Source organism: Stegodyphus dumicola, chromosome 10, assembly GCF_044657685.1.
Source record: "Stegodyphus dumicola isolate Sdum_Otavi_A_Nest chromosome 10, ASM4465768v1".
NCBI classification, from domain to species: Eukaryota; Metazoa; Arthropoda; class Arachnida; order Araneae; family Eresidae; genus Stegodyphus; species Stegodyphus dumicola.
This window is the reverse complement of record NC_140777.1, coordinates 116,584,187-116,609,826: the sequence shown is the minus strand read 5'-3', so window position 1 is coordinate 116,609,826 and position 25,640 is coordinate 116,584,187. Positions and strand designations below refer to the sequence as shown.

The 25,640-nt window shown below is 34.7% G+C and overlaps 1 protein-coding gene across 8 annotated transcripts in view; it reads right to left on the bottom strand.

The window, feature by feature from the left end:
• Positions 1–25,640, bottom strand: part of LOC118198052 (twitchin-like) — a 480,648-nt gene that overhangs the window by 112,381 nt on the left and 342,627 nt on the right. For all 8 annotated transcript variants that reach the window (XM_085825414.1, XM_085825418.1, XM_085825417.1 and 5 more), the window contains 11 exons: positions 24,006–24,190; positions 23,663–23,777; positions 23,398–23,558; positions 17,723–17,846; positions 12,986–13,285; positions 10,935–11,237; positions 8,977–9,095; positions 7,583–7,748; positions 7,341–7,483; positions 5,929–6,088; positions 5,596–5,784 (listed from right to left, as the gene is read on the bottom strand). In XM_085825414.1, the coding sequence (XP_085681540.1) occupies positions 5,596–5,784; positions 5,929–6,088; positions 7,341–7,483; positions 7,583–7,748; positions 8,977–9,095; positions 10,935–11,237; positions 12,986–13,285; positions 17,723–17,846; positions 23,398–23,558; positions 23,663–23,777; positions 24,006–24,190 (1,965 nt within the window). The remainder of the gene's footprint in view (positions 1–5,595; positions 5,785–5,928; positions 6,089–7,340; positions 7,484–7,582; positions 7,749–8,976; positions 9,096–10,934; positions 11,238–12,985; positions 13,286–17,722; positions 17,847–23,397; positions 23,559–23,662; positions 23,778–24,005; positions 24,191–25,640) is intronic.

The window sequence follows — 25,640 nt, the reverse complement described above, 5'->3', positions numbered from 1 at the left end:
CTTTACTGAAATCTCATTTATTGATACTACATAAGAGTATTAAACGAAAGCAAACGGCTTTCTGTTAACCAAACGTTATTTCTTGAATTGTAATTTGTTATTTTAAAATGTTAATGCGCATAGTAAATTAATTTGTGAATAATATTGTTTCACTGAATACATGTTTTGATGTTAAAGTTTGAATATATTCATGGACGTTGTTCATTAGAATTTATTAGTTTCGCTTCTGACATACAGCAGCAGATGTTTTCCCCCCCGCGGAAATGTTTAGACTAGCGATGATTTATGATGTGTTTACGTCAAATCTTTTATTATTTTTATTTTCTTTGAGTGCTGTTGTTCATTATTAAATGTTTTATTCTACATAAAATAAAATATTGTACTTGTAGATTTATCTTTCGACGAACATTTTGAGAAAATGATTATGGTATAATACTTTAAGAAATTACGATTGTTTTCTGAATGCATGTCTTAAAAAGTATTTCTTGAAGAGAAAGAAAATACTTATGAATAAAATCGAATGACTATTTAATTAAAGTAAAAGAGTTACTAAATGTGTGTTGCTTAATTAGCTTAATATTTTGTTAAGATTAAGATTTCGAAGAATTCAGCTTAAATATAAAAGCTTATGGTAAGACATTTATGTATGTTTTGTATGTTTTGCTAAGTAGTAAACAATTTTTGAGCAATCTATTATATGTTACTTTCTTGATACAAGTTGAATTTATGAGGGCATTTTATGATATTTTTACGACTTCGAAATAATAAACTTTGTGAGTATTATTGTTTACATTTATAAATACTGTTTAATAGTGGTATATAAATGTACGAGTAACATTGTTTACATACATACATGCTGTTTAATAGAGGTATATACATTTTACTTAAAGGTATAATTATTAATTCTAAAATACTGTATTGTGAATAAAATCGAAATAACAACAAATTCAACTTCATCTATTCCCTCCCCCCTGACCTCTATAATTATGGCTTACCTTGCCAAAGCACGAAAAGAGGATTTAAAAACTCTCGCTGCAGAACTGGGTTTCACTGTAAACGACACTATGCGAGTAATAGATCTTAAAGATCTTATTGTCAATTCTGACACTTATGATGAGGCTTTTACCAGGAATCTTCTGGAAACTTTAATCGAAACTAGACAACAAAAACAACGTGAAAGAAACGATCTGGAGACACGTCAAAGAAAAGAACAAGAACTTTTATTAGAATTGGAACGTTTAAAATTAAACCTGGCAGCTGCTAGCTCAAACCCTAACTATGCCGCCTTTGCTTCAAATGCAGCTATTGGAACAAATATTCAACACCTAATCCCTAAATTTACAGGAACTTCTGACATTGCAACCTACCTGCAAATTTTTGAAAGACAATGTGAGAAAGTTAATATAAAACAAATAGATTACATCACTCATCTCCTACCTCTTCTGCCTATAGACATTTCGCAAATTATTTTAAGAGAACCAAAAGACAAATTAGAAGATTATTCTTACATCAAGAAGATTCTGCTACAAAGATTCAAATTAAATGCTGAATCATTTCGAATTAAACTTACTACACACCATAAATATCCTGGGTCTTTATGGAAAGATTTTACTTACGAATTAAACAATTATCTCGAAGAGTGGCTCCATAGTCTCGATGTTACAGACTTTGAATCACTCAAAGACTTGGTCCTGATGGATCAGCTTAAAAGAAGTGTCAGTAGTGACGTTAAGGAGCATTTTATTGATACTTGGGGAAAAATAAAGAGTTCATCTGAATTAGTACAGAAATTGGATGATTATGAAGCTGTACGTGTTAAAAATACGAACTATAAAACTCAACTTCCTGGCAGGCGGAACTATTCTTACAAACCGCCCAAACACAAAGTAGAAAATCGAACAAGTGACGTACAGGGAACTCATAAAACCTTTTTAAATCGTAGTCAGCAACAAACAGAGGAAAAGCGACCTCCTTTAACATGCTATGGGTGCGGAAAAACTTGTTTTATCAAGTCTAAATGTTCAGACTGTAACCCCCCAAAGATTTCAAATTCATCAAATTTTGGCACTATCCAAATCCGATCCTGTTTATCTTCCACTCGGACTGCTGTATTTCCAATTAGTATTGGTGGTGTTTCCGGTACAGCTTTCGCCGACACTGGTGCTAGTCACTCAATTGCAAGTGAATCCCTCTATCATATTCTGCAGAAACAAGATGCAGTATTTGAAAAGACAACACTAGAGGTATCTTTCGCTGATGGTTTGGTATCTGAAAAAGAGGTACTTCGCACCGAACAAATTATTCTTCTCGAAGGCAGAGAGTTCAAAACTCCGCTCCTTGTGTTGCCTGATGCCAAAAATAACTCGACTCTGTTAGGAATTGACTTTCTCCAAAAAGCTAAAATTGTTTTAAATCTTGCTGAAAATAGGTGGAACTTTTCTGATGAACCTCGAAGAAAATATAGCTTCGTGAAACCTCATCAATCCCAAGTACTGGAAGAAACCCCAGTTGTTGTAAACAACTGCCGACTACGAGAAAATGAAGGACAGCAATTAACTACAGCCCAACGGCTTGCAACTGATGCATTGCTTAACAAATATCACACTGTCTTCAAAGTAGGGGGAGAAGCCACTAATCAAAAGCCATCTGGCTTACTTCAAACTCCAGTCTATGCTCAACGTTTTGAGACCTTGTCAATTGATCTTTTCGGTCCCCTTCATGAAACACCGTCTGGTGAAAAATGGATTTTTATTGTGCAGGACTGTGCTACGAAGTGGACAGAACTATTTGCTTTAAAGGAAGCCACGGCCAGAGAATGTGCCACTATTCTTTTGGAGGAAGTCGCCCTTCGATTTGGGTTACCCAGGAAAATAATAAGTGATAATGGTACCCAGTTTACTAGTGCTGTTATGCAACAACTATGCTATATCTTGAACATTGATCAAAGTCTTACTCCTGTCTATCACCCACAATCTAACCCAGTTGAAAGGAAGAATAGAGATCTTAAACCACGTTTAGCAATACTTGTTGGTAACGACCATCAGTCATGGAAGGATAAACTACCAGTAATAAGGTTTGCTTTGAATACAGCCAAATGTGATTCAACTGGACATTCTGCTTCTTTTCTTCAATTTGCACGAGAGTTACGAACCTTAGATGATGTAAAGCATGATATAAAAGCCGTAATTGAGAACGATAATTTTGTTCCCGAAATTACTCCATATTTGAAACGTTTTGCAAGAAATGTATAACAGGTACGAGAAAGAGTCGAATTGCATCAAGATAAACAGAAACGTTATGCTGACAGAAAACGAAGAGAAACACCGAAATTCGTTCCTGGAGATAAAGTTTGGGTCACCCTCCATCCAATCAGCAAAGGTCCACTGAAGAAAACTGCTAAATTCATGCCCAAGAGAGATGGTCCTTATGTGATAGTGACTACAAGATCTCCAACCACTTATGATATTGCCGATCCTCATGAACCAGACAAAATTCTCGGCAAGTATCATGTTTCAGCCTTGAATCCATATCAAGATCGAAATAAGTTTCAAAACACAGCTCGTGTAACTCCAGTGGTTCCCTTAAAGAAAAGAGGACGCCCGAAACGTGTAATACCACCCGAATCTGCACCTGTTGCACAAGGTGCTGGTGATGCTAAATTTCCTGCTTGTCAAACTGGAGCCCATTCATCTGATTCTCCGCCCGCTGCACAAAGTAGACAAAGGTCAGTTCCTGACTTCTTGCCGAGACGTCTACGAAGTCAGAGGGGGAGGATGTAACAGACCTATTTAAGTGTAATTGAACTATTTTATTCACGCCATGAACTCATGAACTGTAACCGAACTATTTTATTTAAACGCCATCTCGTGGCGATATGAAAAAACGTCAGTCGACCTCCAGCCGCCATGATGATAGCTTACTATGTTATGTTATTCTCAATGTTTGATGTTCCATTTGGTATATGTTTCATTTTTTATGCATATTTCTTTTGTTTGTAACCGTTCCTGTGTGCTCTGTTAATAAATCCTTTTAAAGCTAGCCGGCATTAGTGTCTATTGAGGAACGGCTACATCACATATTTTATATAAATGTATGATGTATGATTTTATATATAATGTATTGATCTATTTTACGCATTGTTTGGTGAATATTTGTTTCGCTGTGCATAAATACCGTATATTTCCGTATAGTATTAGACGATCCGTGTATAAGACGAGAGTAAGTTTTTCCTTCAAACTTTATACAAAGTTCAAAACCCGTATGTAAAACGAAATGAAAAAAAATTCTGCAACGTTCAAAACTCTGATAATCCTATCTGAAACTAGTGCGTTAATTCCATTCATTTGTTATCTAATATATGGTCTGTGGTATCTGTGATAGTTTTATTTTCTGTGCCATTTTATTTTTATTTATTTATTTATTTATTTTTCTCTGAAACAAAAGCGGGAAGAGAAAATATCGTACGGCAAATTTCAAACTCTAGGTAATCGCGTTTTCTGAAAATTCTAACAAAAGTATGGCTGCTTAGTATTTTTCTATAAATGGAAAATAAGTTCGAGAGTGGCAAACGCCGGCTGAAAATTTCGGCAACATCTGATCTTTCGTTTTGGTGACGACATAACAAGCCAGCATTACAAAATATTTCCGCAAATGAAATAGCCTGTTTTCACAAAACGAATAATTCATTTAATTTAAAATTAACATTTTTATAAAGTTAAGTCCAATAATTAACGATTTATCGTTTGCGGCCGTCTCACGAAAAGTATTTGTGTTTTCTGTGAGATTAACGGGTTCGTATATCAGCCGATAGTCGTCAGTTAGCTTGTAAGGATTATGTTAATTTTATTAACAGTTAAATTTTAAGTTCCTTTCCTGTCAAATTCTTAACTTCAACTTACTACTTCCGGTCAGAACGTAGTCTTGGAATCATTCTGAATACTTAATGAGGAGGAGCGGTATTTCAACCGCGAAGTCTACTTGCAGAGTTAGAGAGATCAGAGTTTCTGATTTGCGCGCGTCTGCCTTTTGGCTACTCTCTCTCTCAAAGCTGTTATTACGCTTGGCCGTAATCAGGCCCTTGATAAGCTTCGTAGTCAAATAGAGTTATGGGGCCAATTCAATTAGAATCTTGATAGCTTCGGCTATATTTCTTTAGTTATCTTAGTTTTAGTTTATCTCTTAGTCTCTTAAGTTCAAGCCCATGTGTCGGCTTTTAGTGTACACTCCAAGACGGAGTTTTGTTAAATCTTATTGGAATAATAAAGAGTTGGTTACCCTTCCTTCTTGTTGTTTCTTGTTACACGAACTTAAGCGATTATTCGCTAAGATTCGTCACTTTCTACAGTAACTGAGAAATGCACTAGTGAGAATTTTACAAGCTTTAGAAAAAAGTTCCGAAAATTTTCGGCTTATACACGGAAATACACAGTAGGCATAATTTTATCGCTTGATTATTTATTAGAAGTTTCATTATTGATATTTTTCTGCCTTAATTTCTAATATTTCATGGAAATTTTAAATCATATGCTTCACATTTCATCATATAATGCAAGAAGCTTTTAATGGTATTCATATCATTCAATATATGAAACTCACTTGTAAAGTGTGTCTCTTTGACCAAGTACTCATTGCCGATTCTCCACCTTCCATCAGCCATGTCACAATACTCAACTTGGTAGCCTTGTATTCTAGATCCACCATCGTGAACAGGTGGCTCCCAGGATAAACTGACATTTGCACCATCGTAATCAGTAATGAGAGGAGTGCTTGGTGGTCCTGGAGTGTCTATATGAAAATAATGACTTTGTTAGAACATTTAGATATAGCTTACTTGTACGTTCTCAAAACGAAGCGGAATAAATTTAATCAGACTCGTTCAACAAATTCAGTTATCAGGTTGTGCAAACAGATGACTAACATCTAACTCACCGAATGAGAATTTAGCAGTCACTAAACGATCGGTATCTAATGGAGCACCAACACCATACTTGTTCTCAGCGCGCACTCGGAAGTGGTATTTCTTTTTATGTTCGAGTCCAATGACTTCATAGTGACAGCCTCTGACATAACTGCTCAGTTTGGTCCAAACCTTGAATAAATGAAACAATTGATCAATACCAGATTAATAGCACTTTGTCCCAAAATTTAGGCAGAATAATTTACATGAGATAACATACAATGTGCGATAAAAAGTGAAAGATACCAAATAAATGCATTAAAAATCTGAAAGGTTTCAGATACAGGATTTTGTAATCAATGGGATGGTGATTATGCCAATCAACTACTGGTGCATATTCGGCTATGGACCCCCAATTCTCTATTTAGTAATCGTAAGCTACCTTTAAAATTTTACCAACTCCCAGGTAACCTGTACCAATTCCGCTGGGAACCCATGGTTGTAAAATGCTGAATAAAATTATTCTTTATAGAAGCGTCCACGAAAGCGCTTTAGAGAAACTTCATATTTTCATGCTCTGAAATAATCCATAGATGTATACTATTCAGATAAAAAAAAATTAGCTCATCACAGCTGTTTATGTTTCAGGTATACTTACATTATAGAAAGAAATGATTTTGTAACAGTCATACGCAATGAAACCCATACTTCGATGAGTAATGGAAAAATGGATATTAAGCACGAGATTGTCACAACATTTTCATGTATCGTTAACTAATTTAACATTTGATAAACATTAATTACTTTTGAAGTTTTTCACTTGAAAAAGCATTTTCATATCCCTAACATTTTATATGGTCAATTCGAATATTTTATATGGTATATATATAATATTTTTATACGATCAAAAATGAAACTTAAGAGTATACCATAAGAGAATGCTACAGTTATCTCCGGTGCAAAATGAGTTCTGCAATAATGTTGAAGTAATAAAAAATAAAGCTACAGAACAAACGGAACATTCTAAGAAACGTGATGTGTTTTTAAGAACTCTAAGTATTAAGCATTGTAAAAAGCATAACATTCAACGAAACATTTGCACATTATTTTAATAAATGTGACCAAAAATGAAACTTCTTTAAGTAACTGGTAAATATTCTGAAAAATATTTTAAGCAATAAGTTTTTGTAAAATGTCATCTTGTAGTTTTATGATCATTTTTTTTACACGGACAACTTGAATTTTAATTATTCACCAAGCGATACTAGACTGTATGAGAAAGGAGTTGTCATAAATCTTTTCCTGTGTGACAAGGATGAGTTGAAAGCTGTAAATAAGACCGCTACCAAAGGCTTGAATAGAATAGATAAACTTAAAATATGAAAATTCTTCTATAAATATATAAAACAAGAATTCAAGAAAATATTTGGATCAATATCCTTACTTGTGACGTAGCATCTTGCTTTTCTACCACATAATTGGTAATAGAGCTTCCTCCATCGTCTTTCGGGGGTCTCCAAGATAACGAGCATGTTTCTGGTGTGATGTCAGTGACTTCTAATGGTCCCTCAGGTGGCCCAGGTTTATCTGAATTACAGTATAACAATGCTCAACTATTTTCTGTCCAATTTTTATGCATATATAATAATTAATTTTAAAGGTAAAGTTTGTTTGCTAAGCACTTACCGACAACAAGTACTCTACATGATCCATTATCTGAACCATGTTGGTTCTTGAGTACTAGTGTGTAATTTCCTGAGTCGTCTCTCTTTGCCTTTTTATTGATTAATACTGTAAAAGCGACGTTAACTTCACTATACACTCGGTCTGTCTTGACAACAGGTTTTCCATTCTAAGGGGGGAAATGTGGTATAAGTTTTAAAGTAGTTTTCTGCAACAAATTTTAAAATGTTTATTTGAAAACACATAAATAATCCTAATTCAGAAGTCAAACAACGGAAATCAGCGTTATATTTACAAAATTTTATATATAATATAAAAATATTTTTTTATATTATATATAAAATTTTGTAAATATGACGCTGATTTTTGTTGTTTGATTTCTGAATTAGTATTTATTCGGCGTGTTATTGTGTCTTAATTACATAAATAATTATTAGCAATTAGTTGTTTGCTTGACCTATAGTAAGGTATTTATTACAATTCACTTTTAATTCTAGCTGAATTTCTATCTCTTTTCATTTTATGCTGTTTTCTTTCCATCTTTTTGAAGACTTTTAAAGCTTCAGGTACTTGGAGTTTATCTATTTTGGTTTTTGAATACGATTTATTCCGAATTCAATATGGGATGGATTTTAAACATATTAATTTTAATTATTTTACATTATATATATATATGTGTGTATGTGTGTAACAGAATTTCACTAACTAATATTAAAGTGTCTAGGGTTCACCCCCTCCCCAAAAATATGAAAACAGCTAATACGATAGATTTTTCGAACTTCAAACTGTACTTCATCAAGATATGATTATAAAAATATTTAATATACCGATACATTCCCTTGTATAAGAAATGTTAAATAATTAGCATAAGGATAGTCTCTGGCGATGAGCAATATGTCAAATGGATTATCAAGGAAGTTTAGAAGATTGTGTTATGAAATCTGAATTGACGTTAAGGCGAGTTTCTGTATAAAAACTAATCGGCTTGTTCCGTTTTCATCAGATTTCCCTGATATTCCAAGAGTAAGATTTCGTTACTGTCATCATCGGAGTCGACTGGGAACATTTCTTGCTAATCAGCCAAAACATAACTAAAATAATTAGTATCATTTTTTTATATTTAAATTTTGTAATTTTGCATTTTTAATGATTTTCTGTGTGAATTTTTTTAAACTTAAACTGTAACTAAATATTATTCATTAAAATGCATTTTATAATACTTTTGAAGCAAAATTAAATAAAAAAAACCAAAGTTGGCAGAAAAGTAAAGGAATCCTACATGCAAACCACAGTTCTTTAATTAAAAGCCTATGTTTATAATTATTTTATGATTTTGTATTTTTTCACATCCATTATCTGCATAGAAGTTCATTGATAGAAGCATAAATATTACTCACTATGGTCCAAGATGCAGTAGGAATAGGAAACGCGCTGAATGGTACTCGGATTGTGAATTCCTCTCCAGCCAGCACAGTAATATCTCTCATACTGAAGGCAGCATCAATCTTCGGCGAACCTGCAACAAGAAAATGTTTTATTTAGTATGCATGCAACAACCATATTCGTTCTTCAAGGCATCGCATGTAAGCAGATTTAACAAGTTATTGTCTGATTCAATAACAAGAAATCTTTGTCATACCCAGGTAAGAAAAAGGGATAATTTCAGTTTGTTTAGTTTTTCTAAGTTATCCCATGATTAAACTGTAAATTTGTGAAACCCTTAGAGGCTATTTTAACTAAATATCATTCAACAACTTTACACAGTCGAGAAAGCACTAAGCAACAGTCTCATCTTAACACCACAATGGGTCCCAGGCAAATGGGTGTGCTTGGCATCTATGAACACCACTATCAGAAACGTAATATAAATGAAATGTAATTGAATTAACATGGGCCTCTATGGGAATTAACATGAGGCCTCCAGGCGAGTGCTCAATGGGCCCATGCATTAAAATGACCCTGCTAAGAAACCTCATGATATAGTAATGTAAAATAGCGATGAAATTCATTCGCCTCTCAATATGGCCAATTCACAATAAAAGTTTACTATGTATAAAATTGAGATTATCATATAATTAATTCCATATCCATCATTATGGTGAATGTTTTACAATATTTTCAGAATGAATTCACCTTTCTAACAGTATACACATCTACCCGATGCTACCACTCCAGGTAGCAATACAAATCCAGGAAAGACAGCAAATCGTAAACCATCTTCTCAGTGTATATTGAGACTATGATTCCACCCGGTAAAAAAGGTCCCAGACATGAGGGCACACTACTCGATGATATACACTAATCATGGGCGTTTCCTGGATAATTTGATCGGTTCCATCTACAGAATAATGATAAATGTGTGATAAGTTTGGGGACGCCAGGCACTTCGTCAATGAATGTACGCTTACCCGGAGTGCAAGAGAGAAATATAGAAAGAATTTTAAGGAAAATTTTAAAAGGAACTATTCAAATTTGAAAGATTTTGCAGAGACAACAATGAAGATTATAAATACGAACAAAGACAGAATTGGAATTCGGCACTGAGACTCAAATTTTGGACTTTATATGTTTTTTTCTTATACTTTTTTTTCTGGCCAGTCCTATTTTTTGATCATGCTTGCTTATGTAATCCTCCTTCAATGTGACCACTCGTATTCAGATTCAGAATTTAAACAAAGACATCAAGTTTATAAATATCACTCCAACTAATGCGCAGCTCATTCTTCTTGCTTCACCTTGCTTGGTGCTAGCCATGCATTGTTGCCACTCACTCCGCTTCAATCATTTTCAAAGATATGTCAGATATACAAAATTGTGGGATTTGTTATCCAAAAATGATGAGGACCGCAAGCAAAGTATCAAGAACTAATAGTAGGTGTCTTGTTATCTTCGTCAACGTCTGCAAGTTTCTTCCTCTACCATGTATTTCATCAGTATACCAGCCACATCTATAACTATCTCGGCCATGGCTAAAAAGTAATTGGTGTCTTCTCTCCCACGCAACCTAAATTCATTACAACTCATACAGGTAATCTACAGAATTATTACATTATGTATTATGTATATATACTATAAACATGCATATTTAACGTTTACACAAGTACTCCGCAAAATTTCAACAAATTATGGCAGAAGTTATTATAAGTTTACAACGGAAAACATTTTTTAAAGTTATTGCTCTCTTGTTTCTTACATCTGAATAAGGCATTTTCCTTTCTTTACTTAATTTCACCTATGGCACTTCTCATTTTTTGCGTATTTTCTTAGTATACTTTTGAAAGCACTGGCAAATTATTACCGAAAAACACTGTAATATAACTACAGTGAAACATTCCAAATTATTTGTTCTACTTACAGGGTGGTGGCTTGGCGAAGATACCATCTGAAGAAGAGCTGAAAGGACTCTGTCCAGCAGCGTTAACAGCTGCCACACGGAATTCATATTCTTGGTTCTCTTTTAGCCCAGTCACCCTGAAAGTTTGGTCCGAAATGGTGGTTTGACAGGCAGCAACCCACCTGTCTCTACCTTTATCTCTTTTCTCCAGGATGTATCCCGTGATTGGGCTGCCACCGTCATCTCTGGGTTTGTGCCATGTGAGCGTGATTGAATCGATACTTGTTTCCACGGCTTGTGGAGCCCCAGGTGCTGATGGTGGATCTGCAACAAAATTTACCGAATTTTAGCCACACAATATGAAATGCTATTTCTGGAGTAAAGATTGTTATAAACAGCACTTTTGTAATATATCATTTGATAGTGGAAAATTTTATATAAAATGAAAAATATCAGATTAAAATTTAATTAAGTTTTTATGCGTAAAAACACTTGTGTAGTTTTACTTACGTTCTTTCTAAAATTTGAGATAATTTTAAGAATATTTCAGTTTTAAATGCAATAAATCACTCTACGGTATTACAGCTATTAGTTATCTAAAAGGTACTGGTGAAATTTAAGTTAAAAATTGCTGAAATTTTATATCGTTCAGGTCTAAAATCATATTTAATACTAAATTATTATTAGAAATGTACAAAATTAGCATTTCTCACAGTTAGCATGTTTCAATGGAATAATTTGTTTACATTTCTGTTTTCAATGGAATAATTTATTTACATTTCTGTTAACATAAATTTAAATCAATAATTTTAAGTATTAAAATATTACTCGTATATGCCCCATTAGAAACTGTAAAACACTTAGATAATCGTAATCATTTATCTAAAATCCACATTAAAGAATTAGTGGTGAACTTATTAAGTGGGCAGAAGGTACTCTACTCTGAAATTTGAATGGGGAGAGGTGATCTCTTAAGATGCAGGGATCTTTATAATTTTTTAAAACTTAATTAATGACTGAAGTCACATTGGAATGCATAGTACCTCAAAAGTGCGATCCCTTAATTTTGCTTCTGCGTTGACCTTAAATATGCTCTTTAATTTGCCAAAGAAAATAAACAATTTTATGTTAATAAAGAAATTATTTATCTGTTGCCTTGATTGGTTCAAGCATTATATGCCCTCTTCTATTTACGAGCTTATAAAACTGCAGAATTTACTCTTATTATAAGGAAGCATTCCATAACATTTGATACTAATTACCTGGCGATGGCTTCACATTAGTTGGTATAATTTATAGTACTTTCATCTGATAAAACTAAATCTGAGTTTTGTTAGCAACCAAATTTCTAGCTAGTTAGAAAAGGAGTTAGAATTCTGATTTACCTATAACAACAGTGACTTAATTCAGTTAGTATTTGTGAATTATTCCGTCGACCGTGAATGTTGCCTACTAGCCAATCATGAAAGGTGGCGAAGTTGAGCCTAACACTTCTGCAGAATTCTGAAAGAATCTAGGCCTCTTTACTCAGCAGAAATCAGTATTCAATCCCCTTCGTTTTGGTGATTCGTTGAAATGTTTTCGTCGATTTCTACAATTTTATTCGATTTTTCTGTCTGATTTTATCGGAATCTTTGTTTAGCATGCAATACACATACCGCAGGTAGCTGTGACAATCTATTATTGTTTTTTTCTGCCATATTGCGTCCATTAATACTTTCATTTTTATGATAAAATCCCATAACGTTGAAAATAACTCACTGCTAGCTGCAGGTCCCAAATTTGATTCCGTTTTTTCACAATGTAAGGAAAAATACAGCTATAAGAGTTAATTTATGTGGTCTGATGTCTGCTAGGCATTCAAACTGACCCTATCTTTGTTTGTAAAAACTAAAGATGACTTATCGGGATTCTTTCGGAGTTATATCAAACAAAAGCATAGATGTTAGAAGTGTGTTGGTACGTTATGCTTACCCATACCTGGTGCTAAATCCCAGTGCTTGGCGAGAGTTTCCAAATCAAGGAGTTAATAGTTTAACTAGTTATACAAAATAGATGGAAATGTTTCTTACCAAAAGGCAATTTCGCCAAAATTGGTTCTCTGGTCTTTCCTGGCTCACTCGTGCCATGTTGGTTTTCCGCCATAACCTGGAAGTCATACTGTTTGCCGATAGTCAAGTTTCGGACTCTGCAAGCCGTTGTGGTTACAAAGCTGGACACTCGAATCCATGTCAAAGTGCCAACTTCCTTCTTCTCAACAACATAGTTGCTTACCTCAGCACCGCCGTCGTCTTTAGGTGGATACCAGTAAAGAGTCAAAGATTCGCCTTCTATTTCCTCGGCACGCACATTCTCTGGTGGTGATGGTTTATCTGAAACAATAAGAGAAACATAAATGATTAAGTAATCTGCATTATTGACTGTATAATTGTTATTTAAAGTTATATTGTTGCGGCATGTTGGAAATGTATTAAGCGCTCCGACCCTGTCTGTGAGTTCTGAAAGACCCTTTGTTATAAGTTTTGAAATATGTGCCCATGCACAACTACTGAATTTGTATCATGAACTTTACATGTTTTCGATTTAATGATGCTTGCATAGTTTAGGATTCATACATAAACACACAAAAAATGCATTTTTACATTATGCACTTACGCGAAAAGATTGTTACGCACACACACATAAAAAAATGCATTTTTACATTATGTACTTATGCGAGCACTCTGCCACAGTTGCTCTTCAGTCCTCTTTCCTCAAAAGTCAGATTTCATGAGCATTTATTACTGCAATATAAATAAACTTAGCTATGTCTCTCATAGAGACTGAGACTTTCAATACATATGTTTAACTAGTGTTGAGGGTAATGGACTTTTTTACATCGATAGTGATGAAAGAGATTTTTTTCAGGGTTTTCAAATTTTAATTACCAAATTACTCGCATTTCAAATACATTCAATTCGGTAAATTATTGAAAATTTAAACGCATTCAACCCAGCGTGCATTTTGTAACAATAACAGAGCGACTTACATTGCACATCTAAGACTGGACAACTTAATATTAAAAAAGAATTAAGTGGTTATTAAAATTTAAACTTCTTTATCATTTAAGTTTGTCAGTTATTTTACTCTGTTGCATGACATAAGCAGGTATACATAACGTCTTAAAATACTAAACTTGTATCCAATTTTAGTCTTTTTCCAATAAAATTTGATTGCATACTTTAAAAAAAAATTACCAACTGAATTTAATTGCAAAGCGTTTACAAGCATTTAACATTTTCAATGTATTAAGAAATATGGATTCCAGAATTTATATGTAAGTTTTAGATATTTTCGAATCTCTGCATTTTTATGGGTTTTTCTATCAAAGTTAAATTAAAATTAATTATTATTCAGTTTAAATACTGAATAGACGTTCTTCTAATTACTCTTGATTTTTCGAAAGTTTCTTATAAGAACTACAAATTTGAACTTCATAAAAATATGGTTTGTTTACTAACAAACTTCTGAAAAGTATGTGAATTAATATTATTACGAAATGTACAGGTACGGTTAGATAGCTTCCCCTCAAAGCAGTTTTAGGGTTGCCATAAAATGGCAACGGAAGGCAGGGTTGCCACATTTGGTGAGAAATCGCCCATTTGGCGAAACTTGGCGACAAAATTGGAGATTGGGATGGACGAATGGAGAACCTTCTGGAACGAATTCTTACCGGTTTAGCCCAGAATGTTTTCGAACACAAGCCGAAAGCTATATAAACCCTGCTGGTCCGCAGTCAGAGAGAGTGCCTTTTCTAGAGTGCGAGATAGTTAGTCTCGAGTTAGTCAGTCCGTGTGGAGTTGATCGAGTTGACAGCTGCGCAGCGAGTGCCGAGTGGTTTTTCGAGTGCATCGAAAGAGTCTCTTCGTATATCGCGGTCAGTGCATCGTCGAGAGAGCGTGTTGAGCTCCAGGAACAACTGAACTGAAGAGTCGGGAGCTGTGCTCTGTGTTTCGTCGAGTTCATCGCGAGTTGTAGCGTGGAGAGTCTCGAGAGTACGTGGAGTTCCAAGAACGACCAAGCAGAGTCGGGAGCTGTACTCTGATGCTTTGCAGTGCTGCCTCCACCGTTATAGCCTGATAACCTGAAGGCTGTGTCGCTGATTGTGTCAGCGTGTTTATAGTAGTTCTTCGACGACTGTAACGTGATTTTGGAGCTGTCCTGTTTAGTACTGGCTAAATAAAGTGTGTTTCGATATTTCATTAATTGCTGTCGTCGTTATTCACTCCAAATCTGCGCGAACCCGTGAAGAAAATAACCTAACAACTGGTGTCAGAAGAAAAACGCAACAATATTATTTCTGCAGTTATCTTTCTACTTCAAATTGCACTTAGAGTCATGGTCACGTACAAAAAAAAGTGAGACATCAAAGTATTTGGTTGTTTAGATATCAGATAAATTTTCAACATGACATCTCGTAAGCAAATAAAGTTTCATTTCTACTGAGTTGCATCTGGGGACTTTAGAGGAAAAATTCAGTGTAATCTCGATTATTCGGCTGCAGAGTGTGTAAAAAATAAAGACTCGCAGATTCGATCATGGAGGAAGACTCTTCCTAATATAGAAGTCAGAAATTTAGTTTATGGTGCAACTGGCTCGCATATATGTTACACATAGGAAAAACCACGAAAACGCCCAAGCAGCCAGCTCGTTTGCGGGATTCGAACCTTGGACCGAAGTACTGGTATTCAGCGACTTGACCCCTCGGCAGTGGGCTTGATTGGCTTTAGAGAATTTGGTACGATATTCCTCTTTATTAATGCAAGATGAAGTGAGGCGTGCTTGCGTTAAAAATATTTTAATATACATGTTAACCAAAAACGTTCTTGCCGTTTTGGACAGTCAAAAAGAAAACGTCATAAAACAAATAATAATCACCGCTAATCCTCAAAGTAATCACCATCGGCAACCAGTGCTTTTTGCCAAGGTCCTTTAGGTTAGCCTGAGGTCTGGGGAGTATGGTGGATGGGGTAGTGCCTTCCCGCCTAGTCGCTGGATGGTGTCCCTGGCCTTCTTAGGTAGCCTCGCATTGTCATGGAGGAGAAGTACACTTTTACGATTGACCAATGCTGGCTCTTTATGCATCAGTGCTTGATGCACACGGTCCAACTGCTGCGAGTACAGGCCTGCCGTGATGATTTGGCCACTGGAACTAATAACCCTATCAGATGTGAAGCGAATTATCGCTAGATCTGATGTAACTTCAAGTCATGATACGGTTTTAATAACAGAAATACAGGATATAAACGCACCTTGTTGTGCGTTAATGAGTCGCAGCTCGTGGTGATGTGACAAAACAGACACACAGCTATATGAGCCATAGCTCGTGGTGATGGAAATAAATAGAGCAGTCTATGTGGAACAGTAGTAAACATTACACAATTTAATTTTTCTATAAGCTGGCTCAGTAATTCTAAGCGGAGCGTCAAAATTTTAAAGATGTAGATAACGCAAACGATATAACGCAAAGCCGAATAATTATAACTATCCGTGCTGGCAGGAATTACACGTACCGTGCACGGGAGGGCCAGAAACAAACCTTCTCTTAAAATCCAAAAACCTCAGTTTAAATATTAGCTATCAAATTTACATTCTGGTAAGAAAAGCAGACAGGAAGAAGTTAAAATAAAGATCCAAATCATAATAACAGTTTAATTTAAATTACAATCATACAATCTAATTGTAGTCGAGGCAATAACTGAAGCTGTATGCCAAAAAAATTAAAATGTAATTTTCTTCTCAAATCTCGATCGGCGAAGCATCGAGGAATGATTCGATGGCGATTCGACTGAGCCTGCTTTCAATGTTTGAATGATGCGGATATCGTTTCAAATATCCCAAGAACAGAAGAGTCGGATAGTGATACTGAAAACACAAGTGAAGAAGATATTGATAATTACACTAGTCCCAACGCAGAGCTGACTTCGTCGACCAAACAGGAATAGAATACAATAATAAAATAGCACTTGCGGCCAAGCGATAAAATCCGCTAAACTCTAGCGGTTTAGTTCGGGGTTCGAATGCCGGAGAACGGGCTTGCTGCATGGGCATTTTTCTGCTTTTCCTCATGTGTAACGTGGATACTAGCCAGTTTCCCTTAAAAAGTCTTCTACGAGACATCTCTCCCTTTCCGCTGCGTAGTGCCTATAGGCAGAAAACGTAACAAAAGAAAAAAAGTTTTTACAAACAAAGTAAAATTAATTATTTTTTAAGAAATAAACGCATACAACATGTATGAAAATTGATAGTTTGAATTATCCGTTTTTTCAGTTATCCGTGATCTGCTTCCCCGGCATAAGCCCGGATAAACGAAAACACACTGTATGTGAAATCTTATTACTAAAATGACAGTCTTCTGCTGTTCATTATATTTAACGTTTTTCTTAATTTAAGATATTTTTAGTCAAAAGTGAAATCACTTTTCTTGCATTATTTACATTTCAACACGCAATTTAATAAAATCAAACAACAATTAAAAGTACTGTACAACATTGTCGCATCAGACAGGAATTTCATAGTTCAAAACATTTAGTCACTCGATGGCGTGTTTTTTAAGTGCGATACGTATAGAATATTGAAAAAGTATCTCCGGAAGAAATAATAATACTTATAGTTATTATCAAGAAAACATAGTCGTGAAAAGAATTACTTTTATTATAACAATAATTCAAGACTACAAAATAGTGTGTAGAGTTTTCTGAAAAAGAAATAAATAATGGATTATATAAAATCCTCTGTTAGATGTAACATAATACATGCAATGAACTTACCTAATACCGTTACTTTGCAGTAGCACGTATCAAAACCAGATTTGTTCTTAAGCTGAACCTTGAAAGTAGCCGTGTCGTCTCGCTTTGCATTTGTTACAGCCAAGACAGCTGTGTTTTCAGAGACCTGTACAGAATAAATAATTTAATCAATTATTGCTTTTTTCATATTTGGTTTTATATTTTTATAAATCTATCTGTGAAAGCTTACGAAAGGAGATACAGAACCTACGGTAAATAAACTTACACGCCTTTATAAATGTAACAATGAGTAATTCTGGATGAATGCTACACAAACTATAAAGTTCCATAGTACTGTTATGCAGCAATCTGATTTTAGGGAAGGTGAAATAATTCTTATGGCAAAACTCAGTTTATTTTTTATTCACTGAAATAAAAGAAATGTAATTCTGATATATGGTAGAAGATAGGTACGCGTCCTGCAGGAGAAAAAAAAAGTCGACAAAAGCTTCAAGGAAAAAAAAAAAAAAAAAAAAAAAAAACTTGCAAACACACTTTAAATCCCTGTTAACGTAAAAGAGAATTTTGTTTATTTTCTTGGTGTTCTAATGATCTAAATTGTTTCAGAATCGTTGAGGATTCCATGCAAAAGCACGAAAGTTGGTGTCAAAACATAAATGCGATTTATGTTTTGCGAAATGCGATTGTCGAATGCGATTGGACTGGCGGTTAAAAAATTAGATTTAATAAAATAGGGAAAACAATTCTGTTCGTGAGGTGCTGTCAAAGAGCAGTTTTGCAAAACATTTTCATTTATATGTTCATTTATATGTTTCATTTATACTCCATTTAATACTGAGAACTCCTCTAGGGTTTAGGAGCTGAATAATAAAGAGAGGGTCGGTCTATGTGGACTATTTATTAGTTTCTAAGAGTTCTTTTGTGAACTGCTTTTGTCTCCCTCGCGTCGAGATGGTATTAGAAAAACATAATCTCTGTCGGGTGATAAGGATAGAATCGTAGTTGTATCATTTTTGACTTTGCATCTTTTCCCCCCCGTGGTTTCCGACAGGCTTTAGTTTGGTTTATGTGATATTGGCAAAGAGCCTCGGTTGTCTGCCTAAGGGAACGGATGCCTTTGTGGATGACTTTCTAAGGGCAACTGGCTCGCATATATGTTACACATAGGAAAAACCACGAAAACGCCCAAGCAGCCAGCTCGTTTGCGGGATTCGAACCTTGGACCGAAGTACTGGTATTCAGCGACTTGACCCCTCGGCAGTGGGCTTGATTGGCTTTAGAGAATTTGGTACGATATTCCTCTTTATTAATGCAAGATGAAGTGAGGCGTGCTTGCGTTAAAAATATTTTAATATACATGTTAACCAAAAACGTTCTTGCCGTTTTGGACAGTCAAAAAGAAAACGTCATAAAACAAATAATAATCACCGCTAATCCTCAAAGTAATCACCATCGGCAACCAGTGCTTTTTGCCAAGGTCCTTTAGGTTAGCCTGAGGTCTGGGGAGTATGGTGGATGGGGTAGTGCCTTCCCGCCTAGTCGCTGGATGGTGTCCCTGGCCTTCCTAGGCAGCCTCGCATTGTCATGGAGGAGAAGTACACTTTTACGATTGACCAATGCTGGCTCTTTATGCATCAGTGCTTGATGCACACGGTCCAACTGCTGCGAGTACAGGCCTGCCGTGATGGTTTGGCCCACTGGAAGGAGCTCATAGTGCACCACTTGGTGACTAGTCTACCAGATACAGAGCATGATCTTGCGTGGGTGGAGAGAAGGTCTCGCAGTGTGAGGCATTGACTCCCGTCTGAAACGCCTGGGTTTGTCATACTGGACCCACTTTTCACCGCTGGTAAACACTAGATCAAATATGGATTCATTGCGGTGCCGAGTAAGCAATGACAAACAGGCAGCGACACGCCGTTGCTTATTTGCATCGGTCAGTGAGTGGGGTACCCACTTGGCTCAGCTTGTATGCCTTTTCTATGCGATACAAATGGAGTCTGGTCATTTCATCAGTTACCTGGAAGTGTGCAGCAAGCTCACCACACCTTTGACTACTGTCACTCTCTATGGGTGCTCTCGGGCCTCATCGTCCAGCGCTTGTGGCCAACTGCTGCGGGGTGCACCACTAAGAGACACATTCCCTGACTTGAATTTATGGAACAATTGCCTAGCTGTTCATTCGTTAAGGGCATCATCTCCAAAGGACTGGCAAATTCGGCGACTTTATTCTGCTGCTTACTGGCCCACTTTAAAATCATACAGAAAACAACTACGAACAAGCGCCTTTGACAAGTCCATTTCAATCAGTCGCTGTGTGTTATGTTTGCAATACCGATGCAAAGCGCTTTTACACTCTTGGTCAATGTCCGCACTCCCATCCTAACCACTTCATCGCCAGGTCATATCAAAAACGGCAAGAACGTTTTTGGTTACCTTGTATAATTAATAAAATGCATAAATAGGAAAATATTGCGGAGAAAAGAGAACTGTGTCATGTATATGCTCCATTTGAAAAGCTATCGACATAGCCCTGCCGGAGAGTTTGACAAGATCCGAAAAGAAAAGGAAATCAGGCAATCGACAAGAGGAAAAAAAAGCGTGGACGGAGGAGTAACGGCATGCACGTGGTGGTGGTGCAAGAACGTGTCTTGAACTGAAATATAGTAGAGATACTCAAGGGTTCTTCTTGAGTGTATTGTCAAAAGGAAAGCTGCTGTTAAGAACTTAAAAATGTTTCAGTTGACCCAGCAAAAAATATGCTGTATACTGTGAAAAAATGCAAATATATGTTTGTTTGTTACTTCGAAATAAGTGTATTGTTTATTCTTCATGTTGAGAATATATATCGTAAGTGTATAAACTCGACAATGTGCAGAGATGGGTAGATGACGACAATGTGCAGAGATGAGTATATCACAAACAAATTAGCATAATGAGGAGAGAAAAGATTAAAGAATTTAACTTAATTTAAATGTGTTAAACTGAGATTTGATGATTAGTTTATTTTCGACATGAGAAAGAGAAAAAAAGAAGGGAAAAAAGACTGATAAGAATAAAGAGGAGATAATAATGAGACGTAATTAAGAGAGGTGTTCGCATTGACGGCGGGAGTATACTGAAATTGAGGAATAAAAAATATAAACGAAGGAAGGTTTGGTTAGATAAATTATATATAGCAAAACACATAAAGACTATATATTTAAGAAGAGGAATGCATTCTTGCAGGACGTTCTAAGACAGGGATGGGCAAATACTTTTAACCGCAGGCCAAAAGATCTTTTTAAATGCATCATGCAAGCAGGGCAGGGACAATCCTTTCAGGTACCTCTACTGTTGCAGGGCGCAATGGAAAAATACCACTTCCCGGTAGAAATTTTTTGAAAATTACAGTTAAAATTAAAAAATCACAACTTTTTGAAAATAAATTACAAATACGCCAAAAATAGAATCTGCTCCTATTGGTCATCAAATAACTGGCATGTAAACTGTTTCATTTTCAGATGAAAATCTAAAGCTGTGATGTTCTTTTCCTAAGCTCTCTTTTCCTGATCAGTTTTTTTTTTCTCTCAACAATATCCATATTTCATTGTTTAGTTTCTGAATTGAAGCTGTTAGAAATTATAGAACTATACTCTCTGGTGGATGCACATGCGTTCTAGTATATCTAGTGTTTTCATTTTAAGTAAATTGCTAAAACAGTCATGCGTATATATGAGCATTTACACTTTAATAATATATACACACTTGTTCTGCTGATTTGGAGTAGTAACGAGATGAAAATCTCGTTATACAAGAATTCTTAACGGGCCGGATTAAACAGTTTAAAAGGTTCGTGTTCGGCATGCAGTCGGCTTTTGTCCGGTCCTGTCCTAAGTGAAACTGCTTCGTAAATTACATTACAGTGTCTATTTATTTTATGACATAAAAGGAAGGAGTTGATTATCTTTGAATAAAAATCATCAGACATATCACTTTACGATCCGAACCATTAACAACGAGTGCGACAAAGTACGAATTTATATTTTCTCTCAGAATGATGGTCTGCTTTTACCGACAACCGTTCCAGATTGTTATTTGGAGTGCGACGGTGAGTTACTGTTTGCAGCAATGAGAAAGAGGGGCGTTTCATTGAGTGCTTCGACTGAGTGCTACTGAAGCCCTCCAGATCTGAACATGAGACTCTTACTCAGAGTAGTGTTCCAGCAAATGCAATTTTCGTGTCATTTATTATGGGATAAATTTTCAAAATTGACATGTTGAGCTAGAATTTTGAGTTCTTACACTTCTGCGAAGATTTTGCTTTTCCCAAACACGGTTCTTTCAAGTACCTTAACTCTAAATATGTCTATCATATATACAAGTTATTGATATTTTTAAACACTAGCTGTATCAAGTACTTTTAGTTTTAAATATGTTTCTGTTTTATAAATTATGTTTATGTAATAGGATTATTGGTAAATACACACATTATTTAGATGATTTTATTTATTATCTAAGATCTTCTTAAGAAATTAAATATCGTAACAGATATTGGCATGTGTCTGAGCGAAAATCTAGGAAACTATTAAAAATGGTATTTTGAGCATGTATATGTAATAGAAACAATAGAAATGAAAATTCAAAAATAAAAACAAATTCCATTAATTTTGAACTAAACGCTACTAGAAATAATCTGACGAAGCGAGAAAATTTGTTGTTGTTCATGATTAGCAAGCCCATGAGGCAAAGGACAAAATTGGAAAACAGTTAAATAATGGAAACTGCAATCTGCAAGAATGCAAAAAAATGGAAGGATTCAAAATTGTACTCTTCGTCAGGGAACATACTGCAATTCTACATGATTAACCACTCTTCTGAATTTATCTCTGGAAAGTTATTAAAATACGAATAATATTTATAAATTTTTAAAGCTAATAATTAAAAATAAAATTTCCAATTCCACTGCAGAAATAAATCTGCTCCGAAATAAACAGAGAAAACAAAGCCAATCTGAAATTGTAAAATTAAATGTTGAAAAATTACATTTTAATTCCATTTTTTATCTTTACAGATTATTTTTTATCTTGGCATAAATTAAACAATTACATGTATGTTGAAACTTTGTATGGCTAGCATTGCTTTTTCCTTTTATTATTTTATGGCTAAAAGTGTCTTTTCTTTTTGCGCTTTTTGTAACTTTAAGTTTTTGATCTATAATACGGCTCAAACAATAGCATTTGTTTTTAAATAAAACATTTTGGTTTTTCGTATTATTTGCCATTTTTTGGTTATTTGTAATTAGACATTGGCTTTGTTTGCTCTGTTCGCTTGGAGTATAAACGTTTCTGGAATGGATTTTAGTTTTTATCTTTAATTATTACCGCTAGAGTGCTCTAATATATTATTCAATTTTTTTAAAATTCTTCTAGAAACAAATTTAGAAAATTTGTTGATCATGTAGAATTCTGATCAGCTCCTTCAGGAACAGCTACAATTTCCCGTGATCATTCCACTTTTGTATTATTGCAATTTCCATTATTTAATTTCAAAAAAGTTTTTTCTTTAAATTTTAGGCTTTAGGCTTGTTAACCACGAAGGATAAAATTTTTTTAAAAAATTGAATATATATATATATACATGTATTTCAATACTTGAAATTGATACTGAATTTTTATTTCATCTAATAAGTACTTAAAATTTGATCTTTTTATTACCTTCACAAAAATCCTTGGATCCTTTTCATCAATGTCCTTATCATTCTTTGTCCAGGTCGCAGTAGGCTTGGGGAAACCAGTAAATGGCACTGTAATAGAAAATTCTTCTCCAGCTTTCACTACAATGTCTTTAACAGCTCCTACATCGATCCTTGGCTTGTCTAACGATGCAAGAAATAATTTTTGCCATTAGATCATGTTCATTGACTTCAGCTATTATGAATACTGTTTAGCTACTTTTCAATTAAGGAAGCTGAAAACTTACCAGGCTGTTCTTCTACTAGTACCATCGCGCTTGGTTTACTGGGCGGACTTTCGCCAATGTTGTTGACAGCAATGATACGGAATTCATATTCCTTACCTTCTGTCAGTTCAGGCACCTATTTGAAAAATAAGAAATATAATTTACCTTAGCGAATTAACTTAATGCTTTCATTCTCTTGAGTAATTAATTAAATCTTCATTTTTCTTTTATAAAATGTCAAAGCTAAACTTTCCTTCTTATTATTTTATTAATTTGCTTACTATTAACAACTAGTTACAGTTCGATTTTAGCTGGAATTAAGAGGCTTTTACTGAATTGCATAGAAGTAATATGGTTGCCTTACTGTGAAAATCCTGTCCACATGAAGAATATTGTTTATGATATCCCATTCTTTAGCATCTTTCATTCTCTTCTCAATGTAGTATCCAAGAATTTTGCTTCCGCCATCATTCGGTTTGGCCCACGATAATGTAACGGAGTCTTTTGTAATTTTATCAATATGAGGAGCTTCTGGCGCTTCTGGAGGATCTGTAAGATAAAATTACATGTTTCGATTTCATTGTATGGTTTGCTTCGCTACACTTTGGATATCGATTCCCTAAAACTCAGTAAAATAAATAACATCATACGGTATTGATACGATAATGCACTATGAAATTATCAGATGTTTAAAAATTTCAGATTTGTTTTTCTCTAAACTTATGAATGATTTATCTTGCATTGGATCATCGGTAATCATTTAGTACAGTGGTCTCAAACTCAAACTGCATGTGGGCCGCATGCATGATCTGAAAGCAGATGACATGCCAGGAAAAACTGTTAACAAAGTTTTAAGACAGTTTTAATTAAACATAAAAGATTAAATTAAATTTAAAACTGCATTCACTAAATATTTATCAAAACATATATAAACAATAATAATAATAATAATAATAACGCAATGTAAAAAATTCAAATTTATATTTATTCTCTATCCGACATCTAAGGTTTGCTATCTGCAAGATGCTTTTTACTACACTTTGTAATTCAATTTTATTGACAGCTAAATAATAAATTTTGTAGTGACATTTATTTCAGATAATTCCAAAATAAACTGTCGCAGTAACCACCGAATGACTCCACTTTTAATGTACTTGGGATACCATAAGCACCTAAATCGGAAACACTTCATAATACTGGAGCGCTATACGTTGTCCAGCTGGCAAACTAAATTTACTAATTGTACCATCCCTGGGTAATTCTCCTACCTTACCTTAGTCACGCTGCCTAGTGCACAGGTAAGTATACAGTGGCAACGACCCAACCTATTTATTATATCTTTTTTCTTTCAACAACAGTCGCGCACATGAGCCCAGTTCATATCTTTATGTCTCTAAACTATAAGCATCGTATTTGCAACAAATACATATTAAAACGTACTCGCAGGCCGCATAAAATCGCTTCGGAGCCCTGGCGAGTTTAAGAGCACTGATTTAGTATACTGAAAACATTACTCTTACAAATGATTAAATGATAGGAATGTATCTTTCAAAAATTTACTATCAAGAAAACTAAAACTGGATATTATCGTATTTAAACTTCATTTCTATTGAAAGAAATAATACAAACAAGTAGCTTTAAAAATACTGAAAAAATTATTACAATGTATTGCAAAAGTACTGCGATTATCAACGTTTCTTTTTACTGAGTTATTCTCTACTAAGTTCGCAAGTTAAATTATCGTCGCCGACACTAATGGGATTGCGTTAGTAAAATGATTCGTGGATAAAGAGTGCAAACCATTTTCCCTTTTTATGACAATAACCAACTATATGGGATACTCTTTTCAGAATTAAATTCGAAACGTTTATAGATTCTATTTAAAACAAGCCGTAATTCATTTAAAATTTCCATAATTTGCATAATTCTCAGTCAGTCAGATGAGATTTCAAAACGTTTGAGATAAGCACTTTTCTCCTTTCCTGCACTAAATCTTTTT